This window comes from Tetrao urogallus (genome assembly GCF_951394365.1).
Source record: "Tetrao urogallus genome assembly, chromosome: 15".
Taxonomy (NCBI): Eukaryota; Metazoa; Chordata; class Aves; order Galliformes; family Phasianidae; genus Tetrao; species Tetrao urogallus.
The window spans coordinates 1186969-1211799 of NC_136828.1; the positions used below are offsets into that span (position 1 = coordinate 1186969).

Sequence of the window (24831 nt, forward strand, 5' to 3'; positions counted from 1 at the left end):
ACGTGCCAGGGTCTCACTGGGACGATGCAGACACCCCATCCTCCCCCCGTAGGCACCATGCTGCAGGTGTGCTGGGTTTGGATGCCGAACACAGCTCCTAGTGCTGGCTGGGTGCTCATTGGCCTCAGTGCAAAGTCTGGATGCACGAAGGCAGGTGCAGCAGGTGAGCGGCACAGGAAGAACACACTTCCCAGCGCTGACCCCCGTGCCTGCAGCAGGTCCAGGGTCACTGGGGAGCAGAGCGAGGCCGCGGCAGCTTTGCAGAGGTAATTATAGGATTAAGTGGAACAACATGGGGAGGGGAGGGAAGGCGGTTATTAGCCAGATTTGATCCCAGGACCTTTGCGGCGCTGGAGCAGCCTTCTCCAATTAAAGCAGCGGGGAAGCAGCGAGCAGCCTGAGCGATGGCCACACCACGCGCCGCAGCCCGGCCACCGCAGCAGCACTCCAGGGTGCAATGGAGGCCCGAGTCATGCACTGGCAGATGCCGTTTAGCACATGGCCGACAATGGCTAAGCTGGGTAATGAGCCCACAAAGGGCAGGGAAGCACAGGGGCTCACCCAGCCCTATCCCCTCAGCCCTGTGCTTGGGCAGAGGGTGTCTGGTCCCCGCTGAGTGTGGGCAGAGATGCAGGGTGCTGGACCCACAGGGCTCCATGCAGCATGGCACAGTGAGGGGTGGAAGCATCCAACAGGGCACAGGGAACCTGAGCAGATGAGGGGCTCCGCCCCACAGCCACATGTGTTGCAGGAGAGACCCACAGGGCATCTGCCCAATTCCACGAGCTGGGAGGCCGTGAAGCCCCTCTTTATGTGCCTGCCAGTGCCAGCTGGGGGCTTCGGGCCTCCGGCAAGAGGCATGCACCAGGACCAAAATCGGGCTCTGGACACGGATAAATCATTCCATGTGTCGTTAGGACAAAAACACAACGCAGAAATATTTAAAAGGAAAGGAAAAACCCCATGCACTGGGAGCAGGCTTGGTTTTTTGGGCAGGAAAGGGCGAGGCAGAGATGAGTGTGCCACAGCGGGGCTGCAGGCACCAGGGACAGGCTAAGGCTGTGGGCACTGGAGCAGCCACCCACCAGGACAAGGACGAGGCTGTGGCTCCTGCACAGCACAGTCCTGGCTGAGCTCCCTCTTCCCCCTTCCTTTCTGATTTCAGAGGGCCGTCAATGCGTACAGACCCACAACCACTCCCCTATTGCGGAGCTGTTCACTCCTTGCAGCCCCTCAGGCTTCCAGCCCGTGCCCCACGCTGTGCACATGGCTCATGTGGGCGACGCGAGGCAGTGCGCTCCCGCAGCAGGCGCTGGGCGACAGCTATTGCAATGCTCTCTGGCAGGCTGGAGGCAGCATTACACAAGCCATACGGTACCCCAGCAGTGCCAAGAGACGCATACATATTACCCCGCACGCAGGAAAGGATGGTCCAGATTCTGACCTCAGCCCCTCTGGCATCAGACAGAAGCAGCTCCATTCAGACCAGGCCAAGCAAGACGTAAGCGACTCCATTCAAATTTACACTGGCATACCTGTGGTCAGCATCTGGCCTGGCTTGAATTAGCTTCAGTCTGACGTTACAAAAGGGAGGAACGGTGCCCAGATTTCCTAGGTTATCGAAAACAACAAAAAAAAAAAAGGAGTCCACCCAAACCACCCCAAGGCCGCTCAGACATGTGCACGGAGGTGTCAAAGACATTCGGATGCATCACCCACTTTGGGAGCTTTCGGTGAGCTGCCCCCAGGGAGGACCTGCTGGGGCTGTGCAGTGCCCCATTTAGCTCTGAGCAGAGCCTGTCCCCTCACTGGAGTGAGGCTCATGGCACAGTGGGGCTGAGCCCACTTCCCCGTGACACTGAACTCACTGCAGAGCGGGGCGAGCACTTCCCACCAGCTGCAGATCTCCTCACCCGATAACAGCAGCCCACCGAGCCCCAGCCTTGTGGGAGCAGAGAGCACAGCCTCCTCCATGCTGCCATGTTGGTTCATCTCTGCGACCACTCGACTCGCTCTGTCACACACTGGGGACCCTCCCATCACTCCCCACGGCTCTCGGCCCCATCGCAGAGCCCTCACGGCTCCTGCCCTTTCCACTCCATCTGGGAATAAAGCGATCTGGTTTCCATAACGGCCCTTGTTGCCTTTTCACAACATGCCGGGCACAGATGTTGAAAATAGTCTGGATGAATATTTAAAATGGTATTCAGAGATGAGAACATTTGGCCAGCTTTGAAAGATCTCTCACATCGGGTACGGGATGGCTCACGACAACGGGGCCGGAAGCGCGCTGCACTCTGACATCTCATCCTCTCTTTCCCTGGCTATGGGTACCATGTTTCATGCCCCTGGTGTCACACTGCCTGTTACTGACCGCCAGCCAAGTCTGCAGCATTTGGAAGAGGCTGTCACGTACGTTTTTAACATCACGGGGCAAAGTGGAATATGGAAAATCTGTCGCATTTCCATACTGAGCCTAAGTGTCCTGCGCAGACTCAGGCAGGGACTAGTGGGGGCACAGAATAATTGCTTCCTTATGGAGCAGGGCCCAGGTGGGAGGTGGGGGAACAGGAGGCAGAGGTGCTGCTTCCCTGGAGAGGGCAGATGGAGGCAGCCCCATTGGGAACACATGTCCAGGGCCTGCACCGCCACTCGCCTCCCCCCAGGGCCCTTGCCCAGCTCTGCACCTCCCCCAGTTGCTGCCCAAGGAAGCCCCTCAGCACGCCATGCCGAAAGCCCTTGGCTGCCAGCACCCCTCCACCTGGGCTTCTCAGCAGCTTGCATTCTGCAAGGCTCCTTGGTGGAAGCTGTATCCCCACAGACAAGATCCTTCTCTCCAGGCTCACTCTCGTTCCTGCCAAAGCCAGCATGGCACTTGCCATCGATACGGACCTGATGCCTTCCTGCTGCACACCACACCTCACCGGGAGGTGAGGATCCCACCGAACAGCACATCCAGTGCTGGAACAGCAGGACCTTCACCGGGCAGTCAGAAAAGCACAGCAGCTCCCTCTGTTTTATAACGGGAATACTGCAGAAAGGGAAGGTGCCACCATCCATCACAACGCCTCGAAGCGGGTGTCTGCAGCATGGCTCAGGCCCCGTCTCTGCTGAACCGCTGACAGGGAGCTGCGGTCCCTCCTCGCCTTAGGAGTGAACAGCAGTGGATTCAGTGAGGGAAGGAGGACCTGTGTCACTCCTGGCTATTGAGGGCTGCACACCGCAGGATGCCCTCAGCACCACTGTGGGTCCCTCACAGACAGCACAGCCAGAGGTGGGGATGCTCAGCCTAGCTCCCATCTCACCTCCTGCCCGCATGCATCTCAGCTCACCACAGCTGAATGCACACATGAGTGCTGCTCGGCAGGACCCGCACTGCTCCATCCTCGGCCTCCCTCACCTCCCTGCTCACAGCATGGTGAGAGCCGGGCCGCGTGAGAGGCTGCTGAGCACCACATCCCCAGCGCAGCAGCCAGTCCTTATCCCAGCAAAGGTATTTCCATCCACCCACCCACTCTCCAGCGGCACGGGAAAGCTGTGGGAGGGACGGCGTTTCGAAAAAATGAGGGTTCAGCAGCAGCTCTGGGACAGAAAGGCAAAAGGAAAACCACCGAACGCAGCCGGGCTTCCCTTCTCCCCGCCTCACCCCCCGCTCACACACGGCGCTGTGCAGGGGCAGCTCTTCCCCCAACTGCAGTGTAGGGCCAAGGCATGGTGGGGGTGGGGGGGAAGGGATCCGGGGGTTCTCCAGCAGCCCGAACGCGCCGCAGCTGAGAGCAGCTCGCGGGAGCCTTTCCCGAGGGGAACCCCCCCTTCACCGTGCAGGATGACGGTCCCCGACCCTGGCAGAGCCGCACCGCCGAGGTGCCAGCGCTCGCTGCCCGCAGCAACCGGGCACTGCTCCCGTATTGGGGGTCGGGTCTGCGGTCCCTCCCGGCAGCGCGGGGGCAGCGAGGCCGCGGAGCTTCGCGCAGCTCCGGGCACTCCCTTCCCCCCTCCGCAGGGCCGAGCCGGGCCGGGACAAAGCGCGGAGCGACGGAGCTCCGTGCCGGGGGTTCGGCCGTGCCCGTGGGGGCACCGCGGGGGAAAGTCCCGTTTTTCGGCGAGACGGAGAGAAAGGATGAAACGGGAGGGGAGGGAGGGGGAAGGGCGGGTGGGGGAGAAAGGGGAGGAATAAAAGGCAGCGAGGGAGGGAGCGGTGGGAAGGGACGCGGGGTGCAGCTTCCCGCGCCGGGAAGTTGGAGGAGCAGCTTACCGCGGCCAGGCAGGTAGCGGGCTCGGTCCGCCGGAGGGTCCGGGGCCGCGGCGGCGAGAGGAGCCGGGGCCGCCACAGCAGCGCGGGCGGCAGTGCGGGGCCGCTCCCCTTCCCTTGGCTGATGGCAACAGGAAAAAAGAAAAAAAAAAAAAAAAAAAAAAAAAAAAAAAAAAAAAGGAAAAAAAGAGAAAGAAAGAAAGAAAAAAAGAGCAATAATAATAATTTTCCAGGAAATAATAATAATAAAAAAAAACTAGAGCGAAAGCAAAATAAGGCGAAATAGAGCGAAGCGGGAGCGCTGCTCCGGCGCTGCGGGCGGGTCCACAGCGCTGTGCCCGCAGCCGGCAGAGCTCCCGCCCGCTCCACCGCACTGCCCGTGGCTGCTCGTGGGGCGGCGGGGAAGGAGCGAAGGAGAAAAGGAGAGGAAAAGGAAAAAATAATAGTTTAGGGGGAAAAAAAAAGATCCACACACACGCACACACAAAAAAATACAAAAGCCAAGAAGCGGAGAACCCGAGTCCCGGTCGCTGCCTGGAAGCGGAGTAAAAAGGCTCCAATAAATCCCGGGTTGAAAAGAAGGGAAAAGTCACCTCCCCGAGGAAATCAGAAGCAGATTTCGAGCCATTTAATCACATGCAGGGAGGTGTGTGTGCGTGTGTGCGCCGCCCGCCGCGCCGCTGCCAGCCCTGCCTCCGCCCTCCCGCCGCCGCGGCCGCCCCGCCGGGAGCGCAGCGGGCCGGGAAGGGGCCGGCCGGGGGCTGGGAGCGGAACGCAGCGGGCCGGGAGGAGAAGGGAAGGAGGGGAAGAGAAGCAAAGGGCCGCCCCGCCGGGAGAGCCGTCCCCGTCGAGGCTCCCACCTGCCGCCCGGCCGCGCTGCCCCCCCCTTATGCCACCCCCACCCCGGAGCCCCGGGTCGCTCTCCGCTCTCCCCCCGCCGGCAGCGCGCTTTGCCCGACGTGCGCCCATCAGCGGGGTGCGCTCTGCGAGGAAAGCGGCCCTTAATCCTCCCCTGCTTCCCAGGGCAGAAGCGACGAGGGATATACCAGGCGAGGAGCAGCTTCCCGTTCCTAGCACGATCGGCTCCGTCCCGTGATGCGGGGGCTCTTCACGCGTTGCCGCACCGGCGCTCGGCCCGTGGTGGCTGGGCAGGAGGGAGGAGGGACGTGGGCATCTCCACTGGCACAGGCTGCCCAGCGCGGCAGCCCCGGGCCCCCCAGCAGCTGCCTGCCCCCAGCCATCCCGGGCCACCTGCGTTCCAGCTGACTCCAGGAGTGCCGGCTGTGTGTGGGGGGGTGAAACTAATTTAATCAGCATTTGTGTGAGGCGGTGAGGAGGGCAGCAGAAAACCTGGATCTGGATCCCCCTGCTCCCTGAGCCCACCGAGGCTGAGCTCACGGCAGCGTGGTCCCCAGGCTCACCCCCCCCCCAGTCCCACCCGCGGATGTCGCTACAACGAGCACGAGGGCACTGTGGAAGGGCACGGCGATCGCACGGCGCTGGAGCTGCCCACCCGCTGCACCACCTGCGCCAGGCCCCGGCCCGCATCACCCGCTCCCGGAGGAGCCGGTTAGCCACATCCTGTTGCTTCGGGAGAGCAGGTTGCAGGGGAGGGGTCTCCCCCGCCGGGCTGGCAGATGCTGGAGGAGGAGACCCCAGCTGGCCGCAAGGCCCAGGGGAAAGACTGTTTGCAGCTTGCAACCTTGTAGCACAAAATGTATTTCCCCAGCACAGGAAAAAGGGATAAACAAGGGCAAAGCCACCGAGTGACAGCGAAGGGAAGTAGGAGGTGGACAGGGGAAGCTCCGGACTCCTGGAGTCGGGTGCAGTAGGTGTGTTGCATTGTCTCTGTTTGGAATTTGGGCAGCCAGGAGGCTGCAAGCTGCAAAGCTCCAGCAGTGCAGTGCAGATACCAACGGGGCAGGCAAACACTGGGCCAATGTGTGTGAGCCAGATGTGAGCGTGGTGCAGAAGGAGGATGTCAAGGAAGTACAGGACTTTGTGCAAGGGCCTGGAAGCAGAGTGGAATGACTGAGGAGAAGGGGCAGAAGGGAGTACAGCTCCAAGACACAAAGCTGGAGTCATCCCAGCTACTGATCTGAAGGTGTTTTCCCCACCAGAAAACACAAGAACTATCACAAACGTGAACCGTGATGCTGAGCCACCTTGGCCTGGTTGATGCAGTGTGGTGCAAGGCTGGGTGACCTTCCAAAATCTCTGTTTTCCCAATCAGTGGAAAGCACCGACTCCCTTGTCCTGGGACCCACAAGTGACACGAGAGAGGTTGGCCTCTGTGTGGGGAGTCCTGGAGCTGGTGTGCACAGACCTCACATCCGCAAAAGCCCAGACAGAAGACTCAGAATCTGGTTTCCCACTTCCACTGCTGCCTGCACATTCCCTCTTTCCAGGAGTAGACAAGGGCTCAAGAGAAAAAAGTGAATCTGGGCTTTTGGCAAACTGGGTGCTGAGGAAGGCAACAGGGACTGAACTCTTGCCGCAGTGGGAGCTGGACTATTGAGACCCTGCTGGGTGCCAGCGTTTGTCCTTTGGCACGGGGATACCCAACAGCCCAGTGATGCTCAGCCATCACAAAGACCCCCGGGCTGTGGGAAGGAGAGCTGGGAGGAAAAGTGGGTGCATGGGCTGCGCTTTTCCTGTTGCCCTGCTGCCCACGGGGAGCTCTGCCCATCACACCCACTGCTCTCTGTGTGCCCATCCGCTCCTCTCCTTGTGCCAGCCTGGTGGAACATGAGGGAGACGGAGACGGTTGGTGCCAGGCAGGCTCCTCACTTACCGGTGGGGACACGGACACGGCCGTCGGAGGAACCCCTACTCGGGACGGGCTTCGCACCCTCCGCAGGTACCCAGGGCCGGGCACCTCGGCGCGGCCCCAGCTGCCAGCTCCCTGCCCCGGCCCCGCCGGCAGCGCTGGGGCCGCGGTCCCGCACCGAGCCCCGTTCCGGGGGTTCCCGGCGCTGCGCGGCGCTCGCTCGCCCTCTGCTGGTCCCGCATCCCCCGAGCAGCGCTGCGGGGCGGAGGAGGGAGAAGGCGCGGGGGAAACGCTCCGTGCGGGGCGGGCTCAGGTCCCCGGGCGGTCCTGCCGCCCCTTTTTTTCCCCTTTCCAGAGTGCTCCCTTCAAATCTTCCCAAGGAGAAGATTTGCTGCCTGAAAGAAGGACTCGTCCCGTTGCTGCTCCCAGCGGGCTGCTGTCCCGGTGAGTGGGAGAAGAGCATCCTACCTTAGCCACCAGGTTGTCCTCAGGGCGATTCCACAGTTGCCGTGTTTCCCTTCTCTCTGTGCTGTTTACTCTCTGAAGGATGCTCTGCCCTTCACCTGCCTTCCCCTTGCCAAGCTGCAGTTCTCCTGGCACACACATCTCCCCGCCGTGCTGTGCTCAAAGCCTGTCCCCACACCTGGTCTCTTCTGTGCACAGGTCACCCCTGCAGTCCCTGGGAAATGAAGCGTGGCACTGCAGAGAGCTGTGAGCTCTGCAGAGATCAACGTGCTTTTGCAACGTGCCCCCACCCCCCCAGGGGAATGCTGAGCTGCTGCGGCCCAGCTCTCATTTACCCACAAGCTGTTTGTCGCTGACATAAACACCCATTTTCAAGCATGAGCAGAAGTGAGAACCAGATCCTGCTGGGGACAGGGACTGTTGGTTGAAAAATGTGCAATGAACGCGGCCTGGGGAGAAAAGAATCAAGGTGTGACATCACTGCTGCAGAGCGATGCTGTGTGCACTTTTTCCCTTTCCACCCAGCTCAGAGGTGTGTAAAAACACACTTGCAGAGTGCTGTAGGAGGAGGGTGCTGGGGCCAGGACAGACATGCAGACAGGTGGGTGAGCAGTGCCCAGTGACCCCCGCACGTCCCAGCACCCACAGCTCTGCTGGGCGAGTGGTGCGGACGGTACGAGGCCAGATTCGGCCCCGGCGCTGCCAGGAGATGGAGCCGTCTCACCGCCGTCTGCTCCGTGCTGCAGCCCTGGTTCCTCCGCAAGTGCCGCCGCCGCTTTCGCCCTCTGTTTGAGCCCCCGGGACCTTTGCTCTAAGCGAAGGCAGAGCTGGATGTTCGCTGAGTGGGGCTGTGTGGGTGCAGAGCAAGGGCTGCTCCTGGGGGACACCTCAACGAGTTGCAAGGGATGAGCGCTGCTGTTCAAGGGCCCAAAAACTGTCCACAGGCCTGGAGTAGTCAGCAAACCTCAGCATTAGCATGAAGAACAAGAGCTTTTTGAATGAATTTCAGCATCCCTGGGGGCTGGGGACAACCCCTGTCACCTCCAAGCTGTGCCCACCAGCCCCAGGTCTGCAGGAGCAGGGCGATGTCCCCCTGCCTCACAAAATTCTGGCACATGAGTTGTGCTGACAGCTCCTCGTGATGCTGGAGAGCGGGTGTCCAACACAGAGTGTGGCTGCAGGCACTGTGGTTGGAGCACAGCACGCTCCTCATGCTGCAGGGACATTCCCAGAGCTCCCACTGCAGACCTCCCCACAGAAGCCGTGCTGCCCAGCATTGCTGGTGCCTGCACTGCACCCTGAGCCTGGTGGATAGAGCCGTCCTGTGAGCCAGGAGCTGCTCATGCAGGGCTCTGCCATGGCCAGGGCTGAGGTTTGGTTCAGTTTGCTCCAAACTGATCCAACCTTCAGTGCTGGGCAGGCTGAGATTGGGATTCTAGAAACCCTCAAGCACTCGGGGCATGGCTGTGCAGCTCAGTGGGCACAGTGTGGCACTTGTGGAGAGGGCAGCTCCTGTTCCAAAGCATCACAGCCAGTGCTTCTCCACTGTTGCCTCCAGCAGAACCCAGAACCCTGTGCTCTCTGCTAGCAGCCTGTGGCTACAGAGTCTGCGTGATTGTGAGCAGCAGTGTGATGGCAACAAATCCCTGAGTGTTGAAGTGCTGGTGGGATCCAAGCGCCTGCTTCCTTGTCCTCTCTGGGACTGCTGGCACGCAGGTAGGCTGCAGGGCTGAGAGCAATCCCCAGGAGGATGCAGGAGGAGATAGGCATGCAGGAGGTAGCAGAAGCCTCATGCCCAGCAGGGGCTGGGCAGCATGGTGCTCCCAGAGCCGGGCTGTGCGGAAGGGTTGCACACTTCTCTTCCAAGCACAGCTGCGTGGCCCCTCACCTCGACACCCATATAAGCCAGCATGGCCCTTTCCCAGCATTTCCCATCCCACCATGTCCTTGTTTAGCATGTCTGTCCCAGCTTTATCCCGTTCCTGTGTCCCCTGTGTCCGCATCTCAGCATGTCCCCGTTCCAGTACATCCATCCCAGTGTATGTCCATCCCAGCATTTCCTATCCCAGATTGTTCCTGTCTCAGTATGTCCTGTCCCTTCACGTCCCCACCCCAGCATGTCCCTGCCCTAGCACAGTACCAGACTGTGCTCACAGAAGGGCTGGTCCTGCTTTGCTGCCTCGGGAGGTCACTGACCCCCAGTTCCACCCCTGAGCATGGAGCTGAGTAGCCACTGTGGTACAGCCCTGAGGAGTCTCTGTGGCATGGCAGCACGGCACTGAGCAGCCATCCTTGCTCATCAGCTCTGGAGCTTCATTCGGGTCTGTCCTGGGAAGGAGGCTGGGCAGTGCTGGGGTGTCCTGCTAGCAAACTCAGGGAGCTGGGTGTAGCGGGGCTGGGGTGATGGAGAGGGAGGGGGGTGTGGGGAGAGGAGGCAGGAGAGGGAGAGGAAAGGTGGGAGGGGAAGGAAGGGAAAGATCAGAGGAAAGCAGAGCGTGAGGGGGAAGAGAAGCAAGACGGTCTGGGGGGAAGAGAGACACACACATAGAGACAGAGAGTTTTGTAACAACTTAAATTCATTCCAGACAATGTCCAAGGAGCCCTGGCAGCACGGGTTGAAACAAACCCTGCCTTTGATTTTATGAGTTCATTATATGTTGTTTGGGACAGTGATTCAAGCGTCTTGGCTGCTTCACATTTTCCCTTGTGTCACAAACGAAGAGGGGACCACGAGATGGATTCTTTGGGTGGAAAATATTCCCTCAATTGTTAGGTAGACGTCTCTGTGCCACGCAGAGGTCCCAGGGGAGCGGTCTCCTGGGCTGCTGAGCTATCCACACAGCACATCCAACCTCCAGCCCTGCTCCTTAAAGAGAAAACACCGGGATTGACCGGACAGGAGCAGACCAGAAGTTGCCTGATGGTGGCCATGCATGTTCTGCTCCATTGCATTGCTTCAAAGCGACGATCACACACTCAGCACGACCTCGCTGTGGTTGCAGTGCAGCGCTGCGGTCCCTTTGCTGTGCTGGGTGATGCTCCTCGCTTCTGTCCCCATCCCTGCAGCGCTGCAGAGCTCGGTGGTCACTGCTGCTGGAGGTGTGAGGTGCTGGCTGAACTCCAGGGAAAACCATTCAGGAATGGGTCGGCGGCTTTCCTTGGTCTGGATGTATTCACGAACCCAATGCAGGCCCTGGTCAGAAAAATAACAAATCCTTCCCCAGCCAGCACCGAAGTTTGCATTGGAGCTGATTGAAAAACACCGATGACTTGGTTGGGCATTGTTACTATTGTTAGCTCCCTGTGTCATTTCAGGTTTTCCAGCAAAAAGAGGGAAAAAATGCACTGATTTTTAAAACATGTTGTTGGTAGAGAAAATAAAGGCCTCGGAAACTGAGCACCAAAAGCTGTTTGCCCAGTGTTTTCTGGTTTTGATTTATAATTTCTCTCCCAAACCCAGGCAAAGTTCAGAAAAAAAATCTGTGTTGACCAGAAAGCCATTTTTCTGTATGGTCAGCTCTAGCCTGAGCCTGGGAAAGCAACTGTGCTACCAACCCCAACTGCCATAACCCAGCTAACACCAACAGCCAGCACCGGAGCTGCAGAGCCCTCTGTACTGACCAGCACAAAGGTGATGCAGAGAACCCTAGGATCCCCATCGAGGCATAGAAACACTGTTGGTCCATTTCAGGTCTTTGGAAAGTTTGAGGGTGCTGATGGAGCCTGAAGAGTCACAGAATCTCAGGATCATAGGGGTTGGAAGGAACCTCTGGGGGTTGTCAATCCAACCCCCTGCTAAAGCAGTTCCCTACAGCAGGTTGCAGAGGAAAGCATCCAAGTGAGTTCTGAATATCTCCAGAGAAGGAAACTCTAGCCCCTCCACCTCTCTGTGCAGATTGTTATGGGGTTCTGTCACCCTCAAAGTAAAGAAGTTTTTTCTCATGTTTGTATGAAACTTCCTATACTCCAGTTTGTACCTTTTGTCCCTTGTCTTGTTGCTGGGCACTGCTGAAAAGAGCCTGGCCCCATCCACAGTGATGAGCTCAACCCTGTCCCTGCTTTTCTTGAGCTGGGGAGCTCAGAACTGGACCCAGTGCTCCAGATGTGGCCTCCCCAGGGGAGGGCAGAGGGGGAAGAACATCACTGGCTCTGCTGGCCACACTCTGCAATGCATCCCAGTCTCTCGTTCGCCTTCTTAGCTCCAAGGGCACACTGCTGGCTCACGGTCAACCTTTGGTCAACTGCTGATCAACCAAAACACCATTGGCCTTCTTGGCCTTGAGGGCACAGTGACGGCTCATAGTCAGCCTGTTAGTCACAGGGACACCCAAGTCCTTCTCCACAGAGCTCATTTCCAGCAGGTCAGCCCACAACCTGTACTGCTGCATGTGGTTATTCCTCACCATGTACACTTACACTTCCCTTGCTGAACTTCCTATGGTTCCTTTCTGCCCAACTCCCAGCCTGTCCAGGTCTTGCTGGATGGCAGCACAGCCTTCTGGTGTGTCAGCCACTCCTCCTGGCTTTATATCATCAGCAAACTTGATGAGGGTGAACTCTATCCCTCCATCCAGGAGGCCAAGTGGTGTCTGGCAAGGAAAAGCATCATGTGGGGGAGATGGGTTGGACTTGGAGAGTGTGAGCAGCCTTCCTGCTCTTCTTTGGGTACTGCTGGATCTGAGCCCACGGCTTGGGCTCCAGAGTGTGCTTTTGGTCTCTGAAGAAGCAGAGGAGAAAGCAAGCTCTGGCCAAAGATGATGAGCCCAGCCCTACAGTGGCGGAGATGCCCTGCTCTGAATGAGTCCCTGAGCCAGAGCCAGCCCATGCTCCCTTTTGCCCTGCAGCAGGACCGGGGCACTGCCAGTCTTGCAGGGAGTCTCTTCTGAGGATAAAGTGCAGTCTTTATTCTACTGGGGTTGCAGGCCGGCATCTTCCTCCAGCACAAGCTTCACTTCAGGAAAAGGAGAGTTTTTTTAGTTTGAGTGTTGTTGTTTTTAAAGAGAATTCTTCGGGAAAACACTCGCTGAGTCTGATCAGCTCAGTTTCAGAGTTTTCCTGGGGCAAGAGACAGAGGGTGTGGGCTGCGATACACACCCACATCTGTACAATAAGGAAGGCAACAGCGCATAGCAAAAACAATTGCATGAAAAGCTTTCCAGCAACAAAGTTTGCAAACCAGCATAGCCCAGGCTATTTCTTGTGGTCGGTGGGTACGAGTTCCCAGATAATGGGGCCTGACAATGGAACAATGGGGGCCGAAAGACACAGCTCATGATTAGGAGTTATATAACGGCGGCTGGCATTTATTAATAACACTCTCTCGTGCTTTATTTTCTTAGTTAGCACTTTTCAGGTTCAGAGCACTTCACAACCCCCTGGCTGTGCTATTTTTGATGCTCGGCACGAGGTGACTAGGAGGAAACGTTGGCCTGGAGCAGTAGGAACGTCCTTCATGCCTGCTTCTGGTTTAGACCTCGAAGAGGAGAGCGGGGAGACGTGAAGCAGAGGGCTTGCTGACCATTTGGGGCCTCTCCTGTTCCCCAGCGATCTTACGGGTGGCCTAAGAAATGTCACCTGGGAAAACAGGATCTTCCTGGGATGATTTATGGAACCCAAACGTTTTCAAAGTGCTCTTCTTTCTGGAGAATGAGCAAAGCTAGCAAAGCTGGAACCTTGGTTAGGACATCGGAGGACTCTGCAGCATGCTCCCAAACTGGAAGCAGCGCTGGAAGCAGCGATGGCTTCCACCTCTTGGCACGGCTTGGGCTGCAGGAGGGAGACGTCCTGCCGGAACAAAGGCAGCTCTCGCAGCCGCTTGCCACGTCTTTGGGACGTGCAGACGGACGTGCAGACCATGGCAGCTCCTGCAGGACCCGTTTGGGGCAGACTGGGCGTCCTTCCCTCGGCACGCACGAGGCCTTGACGCAGAGCAGGAGTCATTCTGCCCGGCGCAGGGATGAGCGGCCCAGTCTGAACAGGTTGTCTCCTTCTGGTCTGGGTAGGCTATTTATTACTCCTCTGACTGTTGCTCGTGGTATGTGCTGACCGCTCAGCCTGCTCGTGAAAAACAAGGGAATTCCCGTCCAAGCTCTGGAGCCAAGCAGGCAGCGACAGTTTTCTTCTGAACGGGTCTGGGAGCCTCTTCTCAGCCCTGGGTGGCAGATGTCTCCCAGCAGCCCCAACCTGAGGAGCTGGAGCTCGGGACCAGGGTTTGGACTCTCACCCAAGCAGCTCATCTGATAGTCCCGTGTTCCGTAAAAGCAGAACGAGCACAGAGAGGAGTGAAACCTGTCTTCACGTGTGCAGGTGAGAATGAAGGCGCCCTTCTGGCCCCCACCTCCGCTTCTAACCAGGAGGCGCTGGAGAGCTGCGGATTCCAGCGGTACAGCGCTTCACAACGAGAAGGTCTGAGCCAGAGCGTAGGCTGTGGCGTTCTGCTTTGCTCCGCTGGTGTTTGGAACTCCTGTGCCCCAGCAAACAGCCCTGAGACGTGGAAATTCACACTTCCAGCAGGAAGGGCCAGGGGACATTGAACAAAGCTGAAGGTGAAGATCCACCCCAGGAGCAGCGCTGTGACGAGCTGGGGAGTCCTGTGGAGGTGTCCGTGCAGTGCTAGCTGTGGTTCTCAGCTAATGGCTGAGGGCTCTGGGCTGTGATGCTGAAGTGCAGTTTCCAGAGAGCACTGAACAGCCAAATGGAGGCAGCCTGTACAGAGAAAATTTTGCTCATTGGTGTGATTATAATCCTTCCCACTTGTCCAGGAGAAAGCTTGAGGCAGCAGATACCACGATGCTGCTTTTGTTCAACCTGGTCTCTCAGAGGCAGCTGAATTTGAGGTTGGGGCCCTCTCAGCTTCACAGAAGGTTGGAGTTTTGTTCCATACCTGTGATGTGAGACCGATAGCTAGAAATGAGAAACGGCACAGCGCTCCTCGGCAGAGACGTAATGTTCATTACTCACCCTGAAATTCTGCACAGAAAGTGCTTAATTACAAAGAATACTCTTTGGAAAACAAAAACAAATAAACAAAACAAAGCAACACATATTGACACATGCAAGCTGATGAGGAATTCATGCACTTACTGGGCAAGGATTGCATCTGCATCTGTCCTGAAATGACCCCGTGGTTCCTTTTTTTCCTTTGGTCACTGCCACATCAGCTTCATAAGCTGAACATTCAGAATGTTGGCGTTCCTTGAAGGTCAAACTGCACTGAAAGACTTTGGTCCTATCTGAAGGAAGCCTCTGTTTTCCACACCTCATCATGAATTCTTCAGTGCTCGTCCTGCAGATGAGGTGCATTCAGCAGCATGGCTCTGGGTTGAAGGCGTCTTGCTTGAAAGCCAACCTTGACAACTATTCAGGGGCCTCTTGTATTTCTCGATCAGCCCTTCCAGGCTGTGCGGTTTTGCCCTGCTGCAGCTTGTTATTTTGGACCCTCCAAGAGCTTCCGAGCACCTTGGAGGTTCTGCACCTCGGGGACTGAGTTGAAGAGCAATTCAGAGAGGAGAATGGACGCCACGCTGTCCAAAGCTATCCGTGGCATTGGGATTTCCTAGCTGAGCACCAATGGCGCTCAGGGCACAGTAGGGCCAATCTTCCCCTCAAAGCTCAGCGCCAAGGCAAGAGAAAAGGAAGATGTGTGGTAGGGGCGGTTGAATCTGTGGGGCCATTGGGTTTTCTGGTAGAAACTCTGCTGTTCTTACCAGGACTCCTCTATGCCCAGCTGTCTGTCCTCATGCATGCTTGCCCAGAGCGCACCAAGCGCTCTAATTTTCATCCATGCATCTACAGAAGCATCCCCAAACCTTGTTGCAAAGGGATGGAAATCTGCAACAGATGTGCTGCATCCTGCCAGCCAGCATTTGTTAATGTAAAATTGCATCAAAATATGAAATTTTGATGAAGAACAGAGGAAAAAAACCCGACTGGATTTTCACGCTTTCTTTCCTGGCTTGCTTCAGACTTGGTCAAAAGTTTCTAAATTCAGCAACAACTTCCAAATTTTTGACCAAAAAACACGAGGATTTTTTTAGAAAAAGGTTTCTCAGTTTTTCCTTCTGGTTTGGCCATGTGTCCTACTCACTGAAAGGAGACTCCAGTTGGTTTTTCTGACTAGAACCACACTTTAAAGAGCACAACCATTCCCTTAATTGGGGCTGATAAATCTTTCAGGCGCAGATGAAGATAAATCACATTTTGAGCCCAAAGTACAAATTCTCAGGGTTGAAACATCGTGTGGTATTTGTTAAGCAATTTGAAGGCTTATTGAAGTAACTGAGCTGGACAACAGGGCTGGACCTGGACCAGGACAACAACTGTGTACAGACACTTGGAGCATAGGCAAAAAAGATGGAGGCCCTGATGTATCCCAGTTCACTTGGGGCACTCATGGAGGATATCTCCTTTCTTCTACGCAGGGTTTCTTTGCTTGTGTTTCTTCTACCACTCCCACTGGGAGGATGGAGGGTTGCTCACTCAGTCCCCTCAGGAAGCCTTTATATTCGAGGCACGCTAGAGTTCCCCATGATGAGCAAATTCACTTCAGCTCAGAGGAAAGCCATACAGCGCTTTGGACTTCCTGGGTCTCTTTGTTGGCCAGTGACTGCCGCAGAGGCCAGGGGGAGGGGAGGCATCGGCTCCAGCGAGGCTGGGCAGGCCAGATGGGCTCCCCAGGAATGGTGGCAGCAGATCAGAAGCCAGAGCGCCCATCTGAACCCTAATCCAACACGTATCCAACACCCATTGCCCAACCCGGCCTCAAAGCTTTGCAGAACCGTAGGATCATTAAGGTTGGAGATCAAGTCCAAGCATCACCCAACACAACCAGCTCCATCACGAAACCACATCCCTGAGCGCCACGTCCACGGCTCTTAAACACCTCCAGGGACGGCAGCGGCCACCAGCCCTGGGCAGCCCCACCGCCAGATCACCTCTCCGTGCAGAAATCCTTCCTAACGCCAGCCGAAATCTCTCCCGGCGCAAGGCGGGGCCGCCTCCCGGCTCCTTTCCCGCCCCCCTCCCTCCCTCGGCCGCGAGGTGGCGCTCGCTCCCCGGTTACGGCCCCCGCGGCGGCGCCCGGCTCCGGTCCGCGCTGAGCCCGGCCCTGCCTGCCTGCCCGGCCGTCCGACCGCCGGTTCGTGCCCGGCTGCCCGGCCCTCGGGACGTCGGCACGTCCAGCCGGCTGTACCGGCCTGTCCGCCCGGCCAGCTCCCAGCAGAGGAACGGGAGAGGAGGACGCACTCTGGGAGCCCTGTCGGGATTCCCAGGACCGACGCAGGCCCTTGGCAGTGCACCCGAGCCGACCTCTTAGGCCAGCGGGAGCCCTGTACCTGGGAGCCCGTGCTCCAAGTCCAACTCCTGTGATGCAGAGCATCCTCTAACTCTAATTCCGACCCCAACCCAAACTCTAATCCCAGCCCCAAGTGTAACCTCAACGCTAACCCCAAACCTAACCCTAATTCCATCTCCAACCCTAACCTGAACCCCAATCCTAACTCCAACTCTAATTCCAGCCCCAAAACCAACCCTAATCCAAATTCCAACCCAAACTCAAGCCCCAAACCTAACCTCAACATTAACCCACCCCTAACCCCAGCCCCAACTGCAACTCTTAACTCTAATCCCAGCCCCAAGCTCAAGCCCAACCCTAAATCCAACCCTAACCCTAAATCCAACCCTAACCCTAATTCCAACCCCAACCCTAATCCTGAGCTGCAGTGCAGCCCAGCTCAGCAGTGGCAGCTTGGGCTGAGAAAGCACCCCCTGGTACCCACAGGGTGCTACAAAACTGCACACCCTCTTCCCCCCCACCCCACCTTCACAAAGGCATTTGGTTACAGCCATCAATGCCCAGCATCACAGCTGTGTGCCGACTTGCACACCACCTTCTCTGGGTCGAAGAGGTGTCCAAGAGGGCTGTTGGCTGCAGTTTCTGTTGGGAAGGGAGGAGGCAAAGGAGAATCTTTCCTAAAATATGGTCAAAAAGAGCAGAACGCCGAGTCCAGCCTAGTGCTTCTTCTCAGCTCTAGAATGAAATACGGTCACGGCCTCGAGAACTCATAGCTGAGCCAGGGCCGGCGGCCCGGTCCTTTGTGAGCACCACCTCCTGGAGAGACAGTGTCTTTTGGCAGTTAATGGTGTGGAAGCAGACCAGGCGATGCCTGAGGACACCAACAGCCTCAGAAGGATCTGGTGGCTCTTGCACAACGCTCCCAGAAACACGCGGATACCAACGATCCCCCAGCATGTGCAACAAAGAGTTCTCCTCCAGGGCTGCTGCTGCCCCTAGCCACCCCCAGGCCCCGTGCCCATTCCCTGTCCTGCTCTGGTGCTTGGAGATGCAGCTTTACCTCGTGCAGACTCTCCAGCACAGCCAGTGCTGTGAACTGGGAAGCACTGGCTGCATGTGCTGCTTGGTTTTGATACTGCCTGTCCTAGAAGCTTCAGGACCTCAGCGGGTGCCTCCAGCAGCATCAGTTCCAAAGCCCATAATGGCTTTTTTGTTGTTGTTGTTGAATTCAGCGAACTTTGTAGTGGTTTGATAGGTAGGGAGAAAGATCTGGACCCTAATGAACGGGGTCAGGCAGTGAGTTGGTCACCTGCCCTCCAGTGTGCAGCATGGGACGGCTGGACAAGGCCATGTGTGGTGCGATGGGAGACGTGGCATGGCTCACCACCAGCCTCCAGGTCCCAGGAGGAGCCTTACCCATCACTCATTGCAATGTTTCTCTCGCTGTGTGCTACCCAACCTGCTCAGGACACCCAGATGACACTGGGGAACAGACCTCCTGCCACATCTGCCTGGTTGTCCCTGCGCCCGCGGTGCTCCTCGGCTCTCAAAGACCTTCACCTCACTGCAGGTAGCTTGGAGCAGGGCACAGACTGCAGTGGGAGGAATGCAGGGCCTGCAGATGGAGGGATCCAGAATCCTCCTTCCCCAAATCCCTGTATCTATGCACAGCTTGGCCACGGCTGCACCAGCCACGTCCCACGCAGCTGCTTCAGGACTTCGATGTCTCCCTGGCAGGCTCATCCAGCGCATGAAAATAAATATGTAGACTGGTTTGCTGTTTGCAAACTGGACCTGCTTTTTGTGAATGGATTCATTCACCATCTGCCTGAAAGAGCCATTTTAGCCAATGGTCTGCCTGCGAGCGCGTCCTCCCCACCAGCTGTGATTTGCTCTTCCTCGCTCTGCCTCTCGGATTGGGCTCCTGGGTGCCACGTGATGGGCTCCCTTCTCCTTGACGGCACATCTGACATTTTTAAGCAGAATAACAAGCAGCTAATACCGAGAAGCAGCCATGCCTCCTGGGTGGCACTGCTGTTAGCGTTTGCTTTCAGTCATCAAAGGGAAGGGAGGCTCGTGGGCACGTTTTCAGAGGAACTGGTGCCTTTGGCGTGGCTGAGGGTGAAGCCCCAGAGAGTTCCTTTGCTGGTGGAGGGGTCCGTGCACAGCTCTGCCTAGGAGCAACCGGGCACGTGGTTGGGTTTGCTGCACGTGGAGACTCAGGGAGTGACGGTGCACTGCAGAGCAGAGAGGAGGAGCACAGCCTGCGATGGGTCTTGAGCAGGAACCCATAACCTCAAACCTGACAGCCCAGGGGAGATGTTGGGACGAGAGCCCACCGCTGCTGCTCCCATGGAGTGTGGATGTATCAGTGCTGGCTACTGCCTGCTGCTGTGGGAATTGAGAAAAGTCCCTGTTTAGCCTCAGCTTGAAAGTTCAAGGGAGGCCAATTATTGCCTGCAGATTGCTTGCCTGCTCTTCTAGGAATGATGAATGATAGGCATAGGTCATCACCTAGCCTGAGCCGGGTGTCTCAGGATCTGGCATTAGATGCAAGCCCTGGCCCTCTGAATTAAGGCCAGCCTAGCAGAGCCGGAGTGCCAGCAGAGGTGGTGTTTCTAGAGAACAGCCATAGGCAAGGCAAGGTCTGCCCAGAGCTGAGCTAAACAGGGTGAGCTGGCACAGGTAAGCGAGGAGAGCCTTGGGAAATGGAGAGAAAAGAGTTAACCCGCTCTGGTGCCAAAGCCAGATAGGATACGAAAAGCAGAGAAAAGTCCTCTGGGCCACTGACTCAAACGTCAGAAGACATCCTGAGCTTGTACTGTCTCTCCACCTGGCAAACCAGTGCCTACAGCTGGGATCATCTAAACCGGGGCTTCAAGCAGCAAAAAGGCCAGCATCCGGGTGACTCTGTCACTACAAAGCAGTGATGGCAGCCTCAGCAGACCCAAAGGGATCAATGCTCCAAGCTGGCTCTGGTAGGAACTGCAAGGAGGAAACATCCAGAGTGATGGAACCGCAGGAACTGCGTAACACAGCACACGGGTCGGAGCAGATGAGCACTGTGGTGCCAGTGCCGGCTGTGCAGGGAAAAGGCACCTTTGATTCCCTGCTGTGACAAAGGGCAGCTGCAGGGTCCTCCACCATGTGTCCTGCCCTGCCTTGCCCAAAGGAGGATGGGGTTCAGCCTCTGAGTCTCCCAAACGCTGCGCTGTGGTCACCGGCACTGGAAACTCACTTTGAAATCACAGTCCGTGACGGTGAGCACAGAGATGGGGAGCAGTGCAGGCTTGGCCATTCCAGAGGTGGGAATTCTGCCTGGAGGAGGGAAGGGCATGGACTGCAAAGCTCCGCAGGGCGAGGGCAGCATCAACCCGTGAGGCACTGTGCATCCGGAGGTGCCATCCGGACAGCCTGTGTGTGCATGCCTGCACGTGTGTGGCCACAGCCACCTCTTGCCAACACGATGACAAGCGTGACCCAGCCTTCAGGATGCCCCCACCCCTGCAGCTCCGGGCTCCTCTCCCTGCGGGTCACCACCCCATAGTTGGGGGCAGGGGGACTGGAAAAACCACGTGTGCAGAGCCAGCACCCACCGCACCGCCGGTCTCACGGAGGCCTGTCGTGCCCCCTCTCCCCTCCAGCCCGTCCCTTAATCACAAGCAGCTTGATGAGACAATGAAGCGACCGCACCAAAGAGCCGGGCTCGTTCCCCTTTGTCTTTCTCTCCTTTGAGGACGGGTGAGCCATCGTGCCCGCAGCCCGGCTGTCGCACGTCCGACTCATCGCGTCTCCGGGCAGCAAAGGACAGCGCATCCCCCGGCCGCCCGCCCCCCCAGCCCCTGCCCGTGCCCCGCAGGAGCCACGGGGCACTTCGGTGCCCGGCGCACTCCCCTCTGCCCTCCGCCGTCGCATCGCTTCGAGCGGGACCAGCAGGCGCTCCCCTGAGACGCGGGCAGCCCCCTCCTCCCACAGCACATGGCACAGAGGCTTTCAGGCTGGTTTTCTCCGGCGTTCACACAAATCTCTCCTTCCCCGCTCCCGCCCCCCTTCCCCACACAACTGAACTCAGCCATTGAGTCCAGCGAATGGTTTATTTCCCAGGTTAGCACAAAGCCGGGGTCTCTGTGTGCCCCTGGAACCAGCAGAACAAAACGCACAAAGACGTTAGAGGGCCATTTGTAACCAAATCTCAACACACCAGATACTGTTGGGATTATGTCAGAAATATTTTCCCAGAATGCCCTCCCCCCATGCTCCCTCCTACAGATGTTCGGCCCCCACACCACAGATGTTGTTCCTCTTGCAAAATGAGCTTTCCCCTTCCTCTCCCAAATGCCCCTGATGTTTTGCACATTGCCGTCGCGAGGTCTCCTTTCCACTCTGCCCTCCACGTCCCCTCGTCCCCGCTGCCTTGCTGGCAGCCCCGTGGGAAGGTTGGCCTGCTCCATGGGGACGGCCACATGCTGCACACGTTCCATAGGGATGGATGGCCACGCGCTCCATGGGGCGGGACATCAGCTGCAGGGCAGCCGTGCGCCTCTCGCCTCTGCCCATCCGAAGAGCCCTCTCCCTCTCCCCGTTCTGACCTCTCGCCTTCTGAGCGTGACCTCTCAGGTCTTACCAGCTCTGGATGGGCTCACCAGACCCCAGTCCCCTTAGAGGGATCCCAGCCAGCATCCCGCTGCCTCCCCACGGGCTTCACGCACAGGGCGCTCGGCGGTGGTTTGTTCCTCAGGGACGCCAGGCAGATCGCACACACGTAAAGAACGGCACCGACCTTCTCCTGGCCACCAGCAGCCCCCACGGAGCACGCAAGGAGACAGCTGGCCGTGCATCAGGGCCCCCCCATGGCCGCAGTGCCCGGGCTCCTCCCTGCTGGCCTCCAGCAGCTCGGGCAGAGCGGTGCCAGCGCCCAGCTGGAGCGGGTGCTGCTTCAGAACCCGGCGCCGATGGGGAGATGTGGGCCTGACGGCTGCTCCGCGGCAGGCACGGGGCTGCCATCCATCCTTCCCTGCTGCAGCCGGGTCTGTCGTGAGGCTCGGGGCCGTGCAGCTGGATGAGATGGGCCGGGATCCTCAACCAGAGCCGGATCCACCAAGCACAGTGCATGAAGGAGCCCGGGATGGCGAAGCGAAGCGGGAACCTCCCGATGACTTTGGACGGCGCCTCCTGCCCCACGCACTGCATTCCTGCCCCTCTGTGAGCGCAGCTCTCCTCCTGCAGCGGGTTCCCACAGCTCCCCATGCAGCTCCGTGGGCTCTGCTCAGCCCCTGCTCCCTGTGTGACCCCGCGGGGCTCCGGGCGCCGTTCTTCAAAGATAGAGTTTATTGCTAAAAACGTTTCCATCACTGATAGCTCCTATTTACATTGATATGTGTTTTGTTTTGTTCTGTTTTTTTTTAAAGGAATATTCAAGTAAACATTTCCAATAGTTTCTGGCATAATCTCTAGCTCTTTTTTTTTTTTTTCTTTTTTTTTTTTTTTTCCTATACACAAACGTTAAAAATAAATAAACTGTACACAGAAGATTTCCTTTAGCATCTCTACATGACTATACGTATTCCCACACAACAAAACGATTCCACTCTTCCATAGATTTGTACTTCTCTTTAAAACTTCCTCCTTAAGTCATTGTTATACACTTAACGCCCCCCACCCCCCTCCCCTCCCAGAGCCGGAACACCAATGACAACGTCTGAAGAAGACAAAAAAAAAAGGAAAATACAGCACAGAGGAACGGCCACCTTCAGGGATGCTGCTGCTCTTCCCCGGGGTTTCCTTTCCCGTTGTTAAAACCGTCTTGACAAGAAAGAAATCTGTGCCCCCCCCCCGCCCTCTGCGGGGGGAGCGCTCGGGTTCGGTGGGGAAGGGTTTAAAATGTGGTCCTACGTTTTTAAAATAATAATAATAACAATAATTATAATTATAATTATAATAATTAAAAAAAAAAACAGCTGCGATTTCCCCCTTTCCTTTAAAATCTCTCTATTTACACGGCTGGGATTTTTTTTTTTAGGTTTTTTTTTTTCTTTATTATTATTATTTTCCTTTCGTTAGAAGGCTATATACGTATAAAAATAGACATCTGATTGTAGTGCTTTACTGTGCCTTTGGCCTGCCCTGCAGTTCCTGGGTTCGCTTCTCCCCCTTTCAAATAAAATAACATTAAAATAAGTCAGACCCGGTTCCTCCCCCCGACCCCCCCATCACGCCCCGCGCTCGCCCCGAGGGGGAGGGCGGACGAACCCCCCCTCGGAAGATGCAGACGAGCAAAGAGAGCAGCGCGAGGGCCGGGGCGGCGCGGGGCCGTGCTAGCAGGAGCACTTGCACTCGGAGATGAGCGGGTACTGCACGGGGATCCAGGTGCAGTACTTCTGGCTGGACCAGCCCTGGCAGTGCCAGCGCAGGAACGTCTTGGTGACCGACTTGACGGGCTTGCAGAACATGCCCTCGGGCAGCGAGCAGGACTTCTCGGCGAAGCAGTTGCCCTCCTTGATGTAGCGCGGCCAGAAGCGGACGCCCAGGTCCTTCCAGGTGTAGAGCACGGGGCAGTAGGTGTACGCCCAGAGCCACTGCAGCACCTTCCGCCTCGCCTTCTTGCCCACCCGCAGTCGCGGCCCGCCCCGCTCCAAGCGCCGCAGCTCCGCCGCCCGCGCCCGCCCCGCCGCCGCCTCGGCGCCCGCGGAAGCGTTGGCGGGGCCCGGCACGGCCACGGCCATGAAGCCGGGGTCGAAATGGCTGCCCAGCTTCTTGCGCAGAGTCCGCTCGTCCAGGTCCTGCTCCTTCGGGTCGTACTCGGGGTCCGGGTGCTCCACGATGTCCTTCACCGGCAGGTTGTCGCTGGGCGAGGGCCGCAGCCGCAGGAAGGGCTGCCCGGCGCCCGGCCGCAGCAGCCCCAGGCAGGAGCAGAGCAGGAGCGCCCCGATGGCCGTCATGCTCCGGGCGGGCCCGGCCCCCGGCTCGGCGCTGGCGTCCCCGCGGGGCTGGCGCTGCGGCGCGGCTCCTAGCGCTGCCCGGCGGCGCCGGCCAGCTCCCGGGGACTCATAAATAGGCAGAGACAAAGTCCGGCGAGGCCCGTTACTTTAAATAGCTCGGCCGGCGTTGTGTGACAGACGCATCTGAGGCGCTCGGCGGCCGCTGGCTCCCCGGGGCTCCCCGCTGGGCCGGCTCCAGCCGCGGCCCGGAGCGCCGGGGGTCCGTGCCTCCCTCGCGGGCGGCGGCGGCGGGCAGGGCAGGGCACGGCGGCGGCCGAGCCTTCCTCCTCCTCCCGCGCCTCCTCCTCCTCCTCCTCCTCCTCCTTCTCCTCCGCCGCCGCTCTCGCTCGCTCTCGCTCTCCCCCCAAAATTCACAGCGGACTCGTCTCCATCGCCATGGTGACAGCTGGGCTGAGCCCCACGACAGCTCGTCTAGACGGTGTGACAGGGTTTGGCGTGAGACCGGAGCCCGAGAATAAAACCCTCCTTTATAGCCGGGCGAGCCGGCCGAGGGGGCGGGGAGGAGGGTCACGACGGCGCGGCCGGCTCGGGCGGCCCCTGCGCGGGCACCGCCGGGGCGCGGGCTCAGGCGGCGGCGGGCGGCGGCGGCGGCGGCGGCAGCGCCCGCGGCCCCCCGGGGCTCCTCCTCATTGCGGGCGGCCGGGGCGACCCGCGGCCCCCCGGGGCATCCTGGGCTGGGGGCTCCCCGGCGGCGGCGCGGCGCGCTCCCGGCTCCCGGCTCGGTCTCCTCGCCGCTCAGCACCCCCGGCGGCCCATGCCGCTCGCCGCTCGGCCCCCCGCCGCGCTCAGCGCATCCGGCCGCAGGCGGCTCCGGGCGCCTCCCCGCTCCTCGCCGCCGGCTCGGCGCCTCCCGCTTCGGCTCGCTTCGGCTCCGTTCGGCTCGCTTCCCCGCTCTCCCCCGGCTCCGCCGCCCGCCCGCCCGCCGCGCACTGCCGCTCTCCGCCCGCCGCCCAAGTTAAATACGCGCCCGGCGCGCGGCCGCTCCGCCCCCGCTGTCACTTTCGCCGCGCTCTGAGTGACAGCGCGGCCCCGCGCGCTCCGCCGGGTCCTGCCG

At 58.5% G+C, this 24831-nt stretch overlaps 1 protein-coding gene across 1 annotated transcript; it reads right to left on the reverse strand.

Annotated features, from left to right (window-relative positions):
* Nucleotides 1-23093: 23093 nt before the first annotated feature.
* Nucleotides 23094-23717, reverse strand: LOC306952067 (noggin-2-like; the record flags this gene model as incomplete). Its single annotated transcript, XM_079542701.1, has 1 exon — nt 23094-23717. One exon carries the CDS (start codon nt 23715-23717, stop codon nt 23094-23096), a length of 624 nt encoding a protein of 207 aa, XP_079398827.1.
* Nucleotides 23718-24831: the final 1114 nt, after the last annotated feature.